The 13,481-nt window shown below is 42.7% G+C and overlaps 1 protein-coding gene across 6 annotated transcripts in view; it reads left to right on the plus strand.

Annotated features, from left to right (window-relative positions):
* The first annotated feature begins 1,688 nt into the window (after positions 1-1,688).
* Positions 1,689-13,481, plus strand: part of LOC116391186 (brain-enriched guanylate kinase-associated protein) — a 21,939-nt gene continuing 10,146 nt past the window's right edge. Inside the window, exons 1-2 of one of the 6 annotated variants that reach the window (XM_031861540.1) lie at positions 1,689-2,184; positions 11,449-11,653. In XM_031861540.1, coding sequence (XP_031717400.1) covers positions 11,556-11,653 — 98 coding nt within the window. In that variant the 5' untranslated portion in view covers positions 1,689-2,184; positions 11,449-11,555. Of the gene's footprint in view, positions 2,185-2,368; positions 2,897-11,448; positions 11,654-13,481 lie in introns of those variants that run through there. The other 5 variants (XM_031861542.1, XM_031861539.1, XM_031861541.1 and 2 more) reach the window with 5 other exon arrangements.

Genomic DNA, 13,481 nt, shown 5'->3' on the forward strand with positions numbered 1-13,481 from the left:
CTCTCTCTCTCTCTCTCTCTCTCTCTCTCTCTCTCTCTCTCTCTCTCTAACCCAACACACAGACTTTGGCTCAGCTTTATTCTTCATCCTGGCATCGAAGAACAAGAGACACAATGTTCTGCTTTGATCCAGGTGCTCACGAACGCTACTGCATCAAATTTGTCCAAAGGGAAGATGGGCTCTTTTTGTGCAAACCTTTGTCTGAAATCCTTTCTTGCGCTCACTACTAATATTTGTGAATAAATGTATTCAATTTTAATAATGAATACTGCTGGACATAGTAGCCTATTCATTTAAAATACATTTTAAGTGACAATTGCAAGTGAGAAATATTGTTTTTAAGATTTCAGGCTTTCAGGGTGTCTCAAGTTGTAACTGCTTATCAGCATTCTACCAATCAGCAGCTCCTCCACGTTATCCAAACTGAACAATGCAGTCATTTACTGACTCAGCCCCCTCACCAGCATGTGTTCATTCTTCATTTTCTCAGCTTGAGACATAACCTTGCTAAAATGGCTGTGGATGCAAAGAACCTGTTTCAACAACTGTTTGTCTTCAGGAATAGCAACCGGTGGTTTCCCCATATTTACAGCAACAGTGTGTGTGTGTCACAGGAAGACAGCCCTGGAGGCTCAATTAGCAATTACTGCATCAAAAGTGAGTGTATTTCTAGTCTCAGCATGACAATCATTTCAGTGGTAGATGATGATCCATCCGGCTATCCTCCTCTTATTTCAACATGTATTATTTCACTGACTAAAAAGCATACAATTTCATTATTAAGCTCAAACATCACTATCCTTCGCAAACCCCTGGACGATCTAGGCAAGTCACGAAGAGTTTTAATTTGTCAGTCTGTAAGTATTTCTCTCTGAACCCAAAACATACTTAACAGATCTTCGAAAGTAGCACCGCTGCCATTTAATAATAAAGGAGAAGATCACATTTGCCTTAATTTATTGTCTGATTAAAATTCAGCCTTTGCCGTCACCTTAGCAACTGCTTGAAAAAAAGGTGGGTGGCGTGGGGGCTGAGAGAGGCAGGCATGTGAGCCTGTCGGTGTTCATCTCGGTGTAGTGTGTGTGTGTGTGTGTGTGTGTGTCGTTGCAAAGTTTCATCTCCTCACACGAGTCCTTGTACACGTGCGAGCGCAGTAACGAAACATTCTTCACAGGCACACGGCCTTCAGCTGTGCTCTCGCTGAAGATGCAAACTCGATTTGTGAAGCGTCCCCCCCCTCCGGCTTATAAGCGTGTTTCTGTTGGTACTCTGACTCGGTTATGTTTCCCACTAACCCTGGAGATCAAACAATGTCCTTCCAACGGTTGCTTCGTTGACATGCACGACTCCCTCCCCTAACTGAGGTAAACCTATTTTCCAGACGTCCCCAAATCATGAACCGTGATAACACGGCAGCGTGGACGCCACACTCCATCAGGCCTGCACCCTAAATCTGAATGAAGATGAGAATACTTGGGAATGATGCATAATTCATCGCCTTCAGAAAAAGGGCCAGCAGCAGACTTGTACAAAATGTATTCTCCCTAACAACCTGGGAGTTGAGATGTAAGATTCAACAGATTGGACCACCTGTTCCCCCTCACCTTCCCCACTTCTCTCCCTACGTTCTGCATCTCTCTCCACACCTCCTCCTCTTCTCTCTCTCGCTCTGTCTCTGCTCTCGCTTTCTCAGATTCAGCACCTAGACGAGGATATTGAGTTGCTGCCAGTATCCCTCGTGGGGGGGCTTGCCATGTATCTGCAGTCTGGCTGCGATGGAGGTTTCCGCTCTCCCTCCGCACTCCCTCCCCTCCTCTCCTTTCTTCCTACCCCATTACTCTTTCTCACACTCTCCTCTCACACTCTTGCGATATGATTGTTCTCTTCTCACCTCAAGTAAGCGAAGATGTAGACAGCCTGATGAGGGCTTCCTCACGAGCAGAGATGGAGTGGAGGGAGAGGAGCGAATGAGGGGGCAGGAAAGACAGAGAGAGAGAGAGGGGAAGAAATAAACAAAAACAGAGGGGGAAATGGAGAGCGTGCCTCCTGAATATGTATGATTTGGTTCTGGTCGCGATGCTCTACTTGGCAGCTCCATGGCCAGTTTTATGGGTCCCCTCCACTAACATGCTGTCATTTCCTTTAGGTGGCTGACGAAGAGATGAACAACATAGACACTATCAGGTAAGCTTCAGCCTCTCCATCTCTTTCTCTTTCTCTCACATATCTTTCAGCGCTACACCATCACGCCCCCGCGTTCTGCCTGTCGTCTTCCTTTAAGCTCCTTCCCTCCCACTCTTCTTCTCTGTCTTTCCACTCTCGCACAGTCTCTCTCTCCCTCCCTCACTCCCTCTGTCCCCCCCCCCCCTCCCCCCTCCCCCTGGCTCAGCTGCTGCTGCTGTTGGACTGGCGTGGTGGTGGCGGCAGTGGTGGTGGGCTGGTGTGCATGTGGTGGGGTTTCTCTGAGCTTTAAGGGAGAGCTGGGTAAACCAATCCAGATAGCATAGAGAGGGGGGGGTTTTCTCCGTTTCCCCGGCGAGGCTCAGGCGGCAGGACTTTTATCTCTCGGTCTCCAGGATGAAGCTCTGCGTGAGCGGAAGGTACTGCTTCACTGTTCGCATCTTTGATTTGGATTACAATGCTGGCTTGGTTGTGTCTGTGAGTGTGTTTGAATGTGTGTGTGTGTGTGTGTGTGTGTGTGTATATACGTGCTCATCTGTATGTGATGTGGCTGCACTCACAGTGTCAGTTCGTGCTCTCTGTGTATTGATGCAGTGCTGTTTGGTATTATCTGCTTTTCTGATAGTTTGTCAAAGATAACAGGGTGTTGTTTTTTTGCAGAACAAGGCTGGTGGTTGTATGCAGGGAATCTCTTGGCTTGAAAATTCACTGCACCGTATGTGGCGTTACTGTAAAAGCTTTTTTCTCTCAGGAATCAATCAAGAGTGTTGTTTAGAATTAGTCTTGAATGTGTAATGGTTGTAGAAATGTCCATCCTTGACTGTTGTACATCTGCTTCTGCATGATTTCAGTCAGTCACCTGTCGGAATGCACCTATAGCCACTGATTAATTACTCTGCATGGCAGCGCGGCTTTACCACTATGAACAACTGAGCAATTGTAGCTCTAATCAATGTTTTTTTATGTTTTGAAATAAACCTGACAGTCTCAAATGTTCACCAAGGCCAAGGTAATAACTGAACTAATGCCTTCACATGCCTGCATAAACAGATTTTAATGAGCTCATTACAAAATTACAAGTGCTCACCCAATTTTCTGATTAAAGTTGCATTACACGGGAATTAAGGCAGCAAAGCAAACATGACGACGTGCCGGAAAGGATCTGCTTCTTTTTGCTTTGTCTCCCTCCTCTCCATCTCTCTCCTTTTCACCTCACCGTCCTACAGTAGACGCGTTGTAATTGATACTATTACTAATGAACCATTATTAATCCGGCACAGATGGAAATAGATCCCGAGCTTTCCCTTTTGTGTTCGATTACCGATGGTGTTATTACTATTTCAGGCAGATTACAGTTTAAAAGCCGTTTAACCAGCCGATGAGGGGGTAATTAATCTGGCAGGGTGTTTCTCCAATATCAGGCATCAGTTGTCCTCACCACTGTGTCACAGCTTTAATTGAATTAAAGCAGCTCTGCTGCGATAAGAGTCCTGTGTCTTTTCTCCTCGCTCTCTGCTGATTAGGAAACAAGGTCACCTGTGGCCTCTGAAGACGCTGTGATGAGTTTTAACAGGTTGCTCGATCTACCTGAGAGTCTGACCCTACATCTACATCCCACCCAAAACTACCTCCACCTCCACCTCCACCCATTCATCTCATCTCCAAGACGCCTTCCCCTCTAAGTGATGAAATGTCCTGAAATATCTTATCCCTCTCTTGCTCTCTCTCTCTCTCTCTCTCTCTCTCTCTCTCTCTCTCTCTCTCTCTTTCTCCTTCTTAATTTCTGTCCCTCCATTGGCCGGGCTCCTGCGTCGGGGGCCCTGTGGTGGAAGATGTAAATTTTACATGGAGATACAGCACAGCAGGGAGCTCCAGAGCAGAGTAGAGGAGACTTTGGTTGGATAAACAGATTTTAAGCTGTTAAGAGTTTTTAAAAGTGTTGTCAGAATATTCAAGCAAATGTCACAAAACAATCTTCTGCTGAAGTGTTTTATTTTAGAAATGAGATAGACACCACTTGGGGGGAAAAAAAGAAAAGTGACAGCTCCTCTCCCTGACTGACAGCCCAAAAATGAATGCAGCTTACGGAAAGAGTGATGATGAAATTACATCCTTCGGTGGCAAGAGAACAAAAGTTTGACATAGTATTAGGGATTTAAGAACCTGATTGAAAAGATTCAGGTAACGTAGATGTACATTGAGAATGATAAAGTCAGTTTATCATTTAAACTACTCATTATACGGAGAAGAAGGGCAAAAAGTGTTTATTGAATATCAGCAACATCAACGACTAAGCGCAGTATCAAATGGTTCTTTACACTTCAAATTGTTGAATATCACCACAGTCATTGAGATCAGATTTGGATGGGGGGAAGCAAACATTCACTGAATTTGACAACCTCGCGTCAAGATCAATTAAGTAGCTATTCTGGAGCTTTAGATCATGTCACATTCATTTCAGTTGATTTGAGATTTGGTGAAGGAAACCAAAGCACAGGATTCACATCATTTTCATTTAACCATTCAGTGACCTTCTGTCTTGTATGGAAGCATCTGCTTTGTTGTCTCCCCATGCACTTATTGAAGTTTTTCCATTGTCATAAATTGTTTGGAATTTTTGATATGTTGCCTATTCTTGCTGAGAGTTAGTTTAGACCATCAATACCGGCCAGGAGACGGTTAGCTTAGCATAACGATTGGAAATGTAGAAAATGCTGGCTGTGTCTGAGAAGAATGAAATCTAGCCTAACCCTCACTAATGTACACGTTATATCTGGTTTGTTTAATCCATGTAAAAAGCTAAATGTAAAAACAACACGTTGCGGTGACTTCCTTGAGTTTTGTTGTCCAGACAATGAGCTGAGACCTGAGGAAGTCCCTGAGAAATAAAACGGTGCATAATAACTTGCCATATTTACATTTTGTTTTTTGTAAAAATCAAATAAACAATAACCTTAATTAGTGTGCTTTAGACATGCTGGCAGGCACATTTGTTACCTTTAAACTGAGCCAGGCTCGCTGCTACCTACTGTTTTCAGTCATTATGCTAAGCTAAGCTATCTGGCTGCTGCCAGTTGAAGTCTTGACTGCTGATGCTTAACTACGTAAACCAATTGTTGATTAATATCAATACCAGAAACCTTAAACACTTTAGCAACTATATCGTCCCAGATGAATTAGGCATCCATTGATTCACTTTTATTATAGATGAAGTGATGATACAGAGGAGCCATAGCAGACATTTATATGTGTGAAAGTGGTGTGGGAGAGAGGCTGGTCTGAAGAGAAGTGAGTTTTCATCTGCTTAAGTGGACATTGCTGGTCTAACAGACTAATGCTCTCCTCGATCCTCTGTGGTCTGAACCGTCCGCCTCTCTCTCCCACTCTGTGTCTATGGTCTCTCTCTCCTTCTGTGGCGGAGCACTGACAGCTCATCTGGGTTATTAAGTGTCTCTTATCATCTTGACCCTATTATTCTTCCTCCCCTTTGCCCTCTTCAGCACCAGCGGTTAGATTGTACAGGTCAGATTTATTCCTCGTGACGGTGAAGCAGTCGGCCATGTTAATGGCTTCACTGCATATACCAGCTGCCCTATAGCTTGCCAAGTCTTGGACTTGAATTGAACATTTACATAGTAATCTACAGTATGTGTTAAAGTCCACTCCTTCCCGAATTTAGAGTACGTGACACTCATTTAATGAGCAATTGTTGCCTCAGCAGACAATGATGCTAAATGCACTCAGCTAAAAATACGCTAATGTAATAGTGGCACAAGTGAAGAGTCAAAAAGTCATGGTGTGCATTGTGTGTTGTTGCTTATGATTTCCAGATAACAAAATCAGTCGATCACAATATATTGTTTGTTTAATCCAGACAAAAACTACTAACAAAAAATGTTAGTTCATCAAATGAACAGGTTTCTGAAGGAAATGTCACTTGATTAAAGGAATAGTTTGTCATTTACAGATATATGCTTTCCTGCAGAGAGATAGATGAAAAGTTGCTCGTGTCTGCAAATATAAAGTGTTCACACATCCTTTTCTTTTCTGTTGCTTGTTTTTGCCTGTTATGATCCCAAACTCGAGGTCACAGATTTCATGTCTTTTTTTATATGCCACTTAATTATTGTCGTCATGCTGGAAAGCTGTTAGCACTTTATTGCTTTCTATATTCTCCCAGTATAGTCTCCCTTTTTTGTTGTTGTAACAGCTCCATTCATGCATCCCTGAGTCGAAGTTTTTTAGGCCGCCTTTTAAGAGTTATGGATGGACGTGTAAGTACATCTGAGCCGCCCGCTATACAGTTGTGATGTATAAGAGACAAATGCTCATGTACGCACACACACACACACACACATACACACACACACACATACAGACTGACATACATGGCAACACAGAACACAGAGCGGTACACTGCAGGCTAGCATATTCGCAGAGGTGGTTCCTTTGTTGTGTCTAATCACTACCTGTCCATTCGAGCGCCACTTGTAAACAATATGTTGTGATCGTGGGCGGTGTTTCTTGTAAGTGTGTGCGTGTGCACATGTGTGTTTGTGTCTGTTCTATTTTTAATGAGCTGAACCCTTTTGAAAAGCTGCTTGTGCTTCTTCGTCCCATCTCCTTTTTTGCTGGGGCTGAAAAGATGGCAAACGCTGGCCTTATTTGTGTGTGTGCCGCAACATCTTAGTAACGTCTTTTATTACAAAAATGACTGTTCAACCACAAATTTGAAAGCCAAAGAAATGAATGAAACAGAGTGGATAGAATTGTGATTTCTTTACTATTTACATAATGGAAAAATTGAAATGCTGAAGCAATTCAGATTCACTGGTTTGGAACACACAATAATCACGAGGAAACTTGAGTCTCAAAGTGAGTGTGTGGACTCTGGATCGGAAGAAGACCAGGTCTCATTGGCTTCGCTAGGACAGCTCTCAGCAGGATTTACTGGCACTGTAACATGATTTTCTTGTGTAGAGGCAGACGCTGTTTTTTGTAGAACAGCATGTGCTTGTGTGTGTTAGTGCCCTTATAGCTTGGGGGTTTTCTTGCCTCTACTCTACTCCAACTTGTATTTATTTTGACTTAAATTTTTTATGACAAACACTTTTGGGAGACAATTTTTTTGCGACAGCATTTTACATTATTTTGTATGTATTTCATGTGATACGATACGATACAACTGAAACTATGAAATTTAGAATTTAAATATTTCACCACAACATAATTATAGTGCTCAGAATCTTTATATTTGCTCTTTAGGAATTTATCTGTGGATATTTTTAATATTGAAAAAATATTTGACTTTTCTCTCAAAATCAATGTGTCAATAAGCGAGCTTTGGAGGGGCTGGTAGGCAGATATTTCTACCTTTGTGCAGAGCCAAGCTTCATATTTCCTGTACAGACAGGAGAATGGTGTATTTCCCAGAAATGTCAAACTATTCCTTCAAAACAAACTCATTCCTGTGTACTAAAACTGACACATTTGCGTTTTTGGACCAAACCTTCATACCTCCAAAGGCTTTTTTTCTGATTGCATTTGCGCCACTAATTGGAACGCTGTTACGACATAAGCCGACCGGCTCGCACACACATACATGCCACAATCATATTAAATCAAAATAGCCATCACAATAAGTCTTTGTCTCAGTGGGTTAGCGTTCGTGCTACTGGGTTAGCTCGCCGAGCAGCAGCTCTGACATGTTCTTTGGCTCATTGGGTGTGCTCTCATGAACGAGTTAACTAGGATTTCACTGTTAGTTTTCTTCCATTTCTTTCCCGTTACCAGCAGTTGTTTGTGCTTTGCTTTGTCTGTTGTTTCCACGGCTAACAGGTTTTTGAAAATGGTGGTTGCTGGTGCTGCATTGATCAATGATCATTCCTAAATAATGGGGGCTCTTAGAACTATCTTCCTAAAACTATGAAAAAGTTGTTCCGTCCCGAAAACACCTAATTTACGATCTTATTCCTTTTTGGTACCTGTTGCAAAACCCATTTAGATTTTTTAATGCAGAGCCATTTTCAGTCTAAACTACTACTTGCTCTGGTGTTGGACTTAATGAGTTCTCTGTGTTGACTTTTTGGGTTTCAGAAAAGCTACAGAGCTGTGTATATTTTTGTATTTGCATTTGGAGCTCAGCTAGCCTCCATCACCTCTTCCGCTCATCCTAAAATCCCCTCGGGATGGTTGTTGTGATTACACACTCCCCTTTGCCGGGTGCCATCAGCGGCACATGAAATCTGTTCAGCAGGTCATTATCCCCTGCTGCTGCTAATGATGTTGGTAGTTGGTGTGTAACTACTTAGTTGTCTGCTCCAGAGTTAATCAATGCTGGACAGAGAAACAGCAGAGACATAAACCCGCACATTCCCAAAGAACAGAACATATGCTCTTAGTGCCTTAAGTTGAGTGTTGATTTTCTTTATTTTATTAGGCGGTTGAGTCATACTGTACGTGTCATTGTGCTGAGTGACTGCTGCAGGTTAGCTACCTTGTTATTCTGAAGGGACACGGGGCAGAAAGAGCGTCTTCTTTGCCTTCTTCCTCTGCTGCTACTGGATGAGTCAGCCGCACGGGTTCCCCCCACTCTAATGCTGAGGTCTGGGCCTCTTATAAGGGCTTTTCCTGAGAGTCTATCTGCAAGGTGGATGCGATCAGCAAGGCAGGAAGGAAGAAACAGAACTGGCGGAGGAAAGGGGAGGAAGCAGAAAGACAAATTATGATTTCCATCGGAGACTTCATACTCACTCTGTTTGCTTTTCCTCTCTAAATTAGTGATGGCTTCTCTCTCTTTCCTGTCTTTGACTAAATTGCGACTACTCTAGCTGCCCCCCCCCCCCCCCAAAAGGCTTCCTGCTTCTCCCTCTTCCCCATTCCTTAACTTTAATGTCCTCCTCCTCCTCCTCCTCTACAACCTCCCCTTCCTCTTCTTTTCAATGCTCTGAGTTCCTCTCAAATGTCAGCATGCCACGAGTGGGTGGCAGGCAGCGCCATCTGAACGAGCCCCATCTATGGTTTTGCTGCAGTGTGAGGATCGGGCTAAAGGAAGAAAAAGCCAGAGCGAGTGAATGAGCGAGGGAGGGAGAGTTGTTGTGTGCTGGTGGTTTGACACCTGACGTGGCCTGAGATATGTCGGCAACAGCTGTCCTTTTTTTTGACTTTCATGACAGAGAGTATTGGTTTATTTCACTCCTTGAAATAGTGGATTGGATTTGGCTCAGCTGATGCCGCAGCACACAAACACACACCTACACGAAAACACATACAGATGCATAATTGGAGACGTATAGACGCATGCATACTGCAGGTATGCGCTTACATGAACACAAACCGACAGCCTCATGCATGCACAAAAACATGCTCACACCCACCACATCTTACACACACACACAGACACACACACATATCCAGAGCCGGTACGCTATGACTCAGAGGGGAGCAGCTGGAATGAAGGCTCCAGTGGCGGTGTTGAGCTGTCACCATCTGGAGGAGTACACGTCTCCCTGGCTGCCTCCTCAGCTAGCAGCATAAATCACCTACCAACTACTGGATGTCAGTGGATCAACATGTTTCTCTACTGTATGTCATCAGGTTTTTACTCATGCGTATGTACAGTATCCACGGATGCTGGATTTCCTCGTCTGTACCCCCACTGCAGTCACATGCCCAGTCTGTCACCGTTTCCTTCCCGAGTGGACAGCAACAGTGCTCGGATCAGAGCAGCTTTGATCAAGCTTTGACGCGCCGTCTCATCTAATAATCCGCACTATTTGTCTGCAGGCTGACAGCCGCACCTGTGCTGTGGACGCCATCGAGACACACGGGAGTGAGGGGACTGTAGAAATAGTTGGAAAAGAAGCTTCGGTGCATTGGCCTTGTCAAACTCTTTTCATTCAAGACAGGGTGGATGTGTCAGTTCATGTCCCTTTTGTTTGGACGTATAAGAGATGAAGTCTACAAAAAGAGAAGAGAGGGGTGTTTGTTTTTACTGATATAAGTCTGCTTGTCACAAAGGCCTTTCATCAAGCACCAGTGATATGAAGCAGGGCTGTGTCCAGCAAAACACAAAAGCAGCATAAAACCTACAAATACATTTCCTTCCCTTTTAAGGGCCCTGAAAACATTTTCAGCTGTCAGCTTCGTACAGTGAGAAATGGGATACTACTTTAAAGCAAAATCATGTTTGCTAAATTTAGACCAGTTTTGGTCATTTCACATGAGATGTTTCTGTTTTTATGTTTGTCTCTGTGCTCTGGTTTAAAAAAAGAAACATTTCAATTGATATGTGATGACAGGTATGGGGTTGTTTCTGTTTGTTGCCAGAACATTGTTAAAATGTAATCAATAATGCTTACTGATTTTTTTTTCTGAACCGTTAACTTCTATCAAATCTGTGTAACAAATAGTATCATCCCAAAAAGTTGCTGCAGCAACTTACGGGACATAAGAATGGCCATCTTATACTTCCATCATAATGCTCTCAGCCCTTCTACACTCTAAACTTTAAACATTTGAATTGGCACTTAAACAAAAGACAATGTTTATTTCAGATGAACTAGAAAGACTTGACACATAGTGTTGCATCTCAAATGAATCTTCCCAGCTTTCGGATGATGTTCACCACTTTTATGTGGCGTATTTTGTTGAGCTGCTATCTCCCCTTAAAGACAAAAATGACTCTAAAGACAGCTGGAGTAGAAGAGGTTAATACAAACCATCTCCCTCAAATGGGCTACATGGAGTTGGAAACATGGATATAAGGAAAAAAAATACAAATAAATTGTAATATTTCATTTTAACCAACATGAATTCCACAAAGGTGCAAACTGTGGAACATATACATCCTGCCTCTCCCTCTGTAGATTTCTCCTCATTTGATTGTTGAACTTTGTTGCAAAACAGACAGAAGCCGTTGCTCTTTATGTCTGAAGGACTGAGACCAAAGCTTGACATTTACCACTGATGTCTGAGATACTTTCATTTTCACAACACAGTGTGACACATAAAAAAACACTAAAACCAGCCCAACAGCTACAACACCCTGCAGATTTTTACCTTTCAAGATCTTTAAAAGCTCTTACTCTGAATTTAGTACAGTTTAAGGCTATTTGCGCATTCCTCTCGAGGACAAAACTGTGGGTAGTTTTGCCATCAAACGACTATCACTGCAAAATATACATCAACTTTGTCCTTCAAACAGGATCCCTCGTTGATCTGTAGTTACTAATATTTGCAAATCTGTGTGTTTACTTTGTTTGGCAGGATCAACGCAGGTAGAGCACTCAGTAACTCTGCAGGCCACACTTAGCGGGTCTCCTTTGGGAAACTAACACATATGACGGCTCCCTGTGGTCAACCCCTATAAACACATGAGAGGGAAGGAACACAGACAAACCATGAAAAAGATATACATTGGCAAAACTGCCTTAAAAGTCCCCCGAAATGGCGGCAAACATCCGAAAAAGAGGTAAGAGAGTAACTCTCAGACGCCATCTTTCCATCAGTCCTCGTTTTTATCTGTTTGTCCGATCATCCGCCCACGAGGTGTCTTCTCTAGTCGCCCGGTGATGCGAAAGCGGCCTCATCCCACTTCTCCAAGCCCAGGAGTCATCCTGCACCGTCATCTCATCTCACCGGAATGAAAGCACTCATTATGTCTGACTCAGCTCCCGTTCACAGAGGAGGTCACTAATGGGGGATTTTTCATCCCTGGAGCTACTACACGTAAACTCGTCCTCTGTCAAACAACAAACACCTGTATTCCCCTGCTAATGCCTGCCAATCAAAGACAAGCAGGAGATGGGGGCTGCACTGAAATGCCTTCCAGACAGTTGAGACACTCATTGAATCCCTTTGTAGGCAGGTATTGTTTTACTCACCGACGTAGTTGTAGATGCTGCAGCTTTCAGCGTAAATCGTGGCAACCACCTGAAAAATATACAATGTTCCAGATTCCATGTGAAATTATCAATTCTAATTCACGTCTTTTATTCATCATGTGGCCTAGTATTTTATTTTTAGTGGTAAGAGGAGCTTTATTTCTACAAATATTTCTATATATTAACTTTAAAGGACAGAAAGTAAGAAAGAAAGAAACACAAGTTAATTCATTGATGCTGAAAGGCAACATGTCAATTCTTCTACCAACAGTCACCAACATACCAACATTTTAATATCTTACATCAAGAAATGAAGGAGGCGGTTAATAGCGCTCAACCTCACAATGAATGTCAGGCCTGTCCGGATCAGGAGAGACTTCAGAGCTGAGGTCCAAAGTACGCTGTTACACACGGATTAGACTAATGCGGCTCTGACAAAGACACACTTGGCATCGAAACATTAGTCTTTTAGCCAAGAAATATTAGTTAACCTAAACTTAGGCATACCGTAATAATAGTGTATCAAATCACACAATGCCTAGTTGAGTAGTTTTTGGAGAATAAACTAATTAAATGCAATTTGTCTTTTAGATATGACTTGCAGCCAAAAAGTCTTTGACTCTGCACACTCAAAGTTAAATGAGTTTGTGAGTCTTATGCCTCTATAGCAGCAGAAAAGTATCTTTCTGCAGCACCTCTACTATATGAATAAATTAATGATTTTTTTTTTGCTTTTATTCAATCATTAAGGAACGTGAGCTTTCATGCCACAACTTAACATCACCTATAATGGCAAGAGAAAACTAAAGGAAAGCAAGCCGATGCATGGTCCTCTATACAGTATATATGCAACATTTTATACCACTGGGTAGTGTTGTCTGTGAATCATTTCATATCAAAAAATACCTTAATTGTATTATTTATGTGACTGTCCAAAATTAACAATCCAGCTAAATTTGACTAGAATTAAACAAGCCAAAATTACAACGAAATGGCTGAGATATTTAGTCTTGCATATCAATAAGCTGGAAAATGGATGGTACCTCCACTTAGTGAACTGAAAGCATTGAAAGGAACCTGATATTTGTTCAATCTTCCTCAGCTCCCCACCTCGTGTATCCATGATCTCGTTAAAAGAGAGACAAAGAGAGGAAGTGAAAAGAGCGCCCCACATCTCCATCCACTCTCTGCTATCTGTTATCCGGCTGCAGATAGAGTCATTACCCTCCTTCCTCCATCTGTCCGTCAATACAGGGTCCATTACGCCCAGCCGTGCACACTCATATCCATCACTGCAGCAGACATTTCCTCTTTTCGCACTCACACTTGCCCTTTTATGAGATGAAGTCCAGGTAATGCACATGCTCTGAAAATAGTCATCATTGTGCTGTCTGGCTGAATTACATGTGGGGGGGG

Source organism: Anarrhichthys ocellatus, unplaced genomic scaffold (assembly GCF_004355925.1).
Source record: "Anarrhichthys ocellatus isolate YVR2014 unplaced genomic scaffold, GSC_Weel_1.0 scaffold25, whole genome shotgun sequence".
Classification (NCBI taxonomy): domain Eukaryota; kingdom Metazoa; phylum Chordata; class Actinopteri; order Perciformes; family Anarhichadidae; genus Anarrhichthys; species Anarrhichthys ocellatus.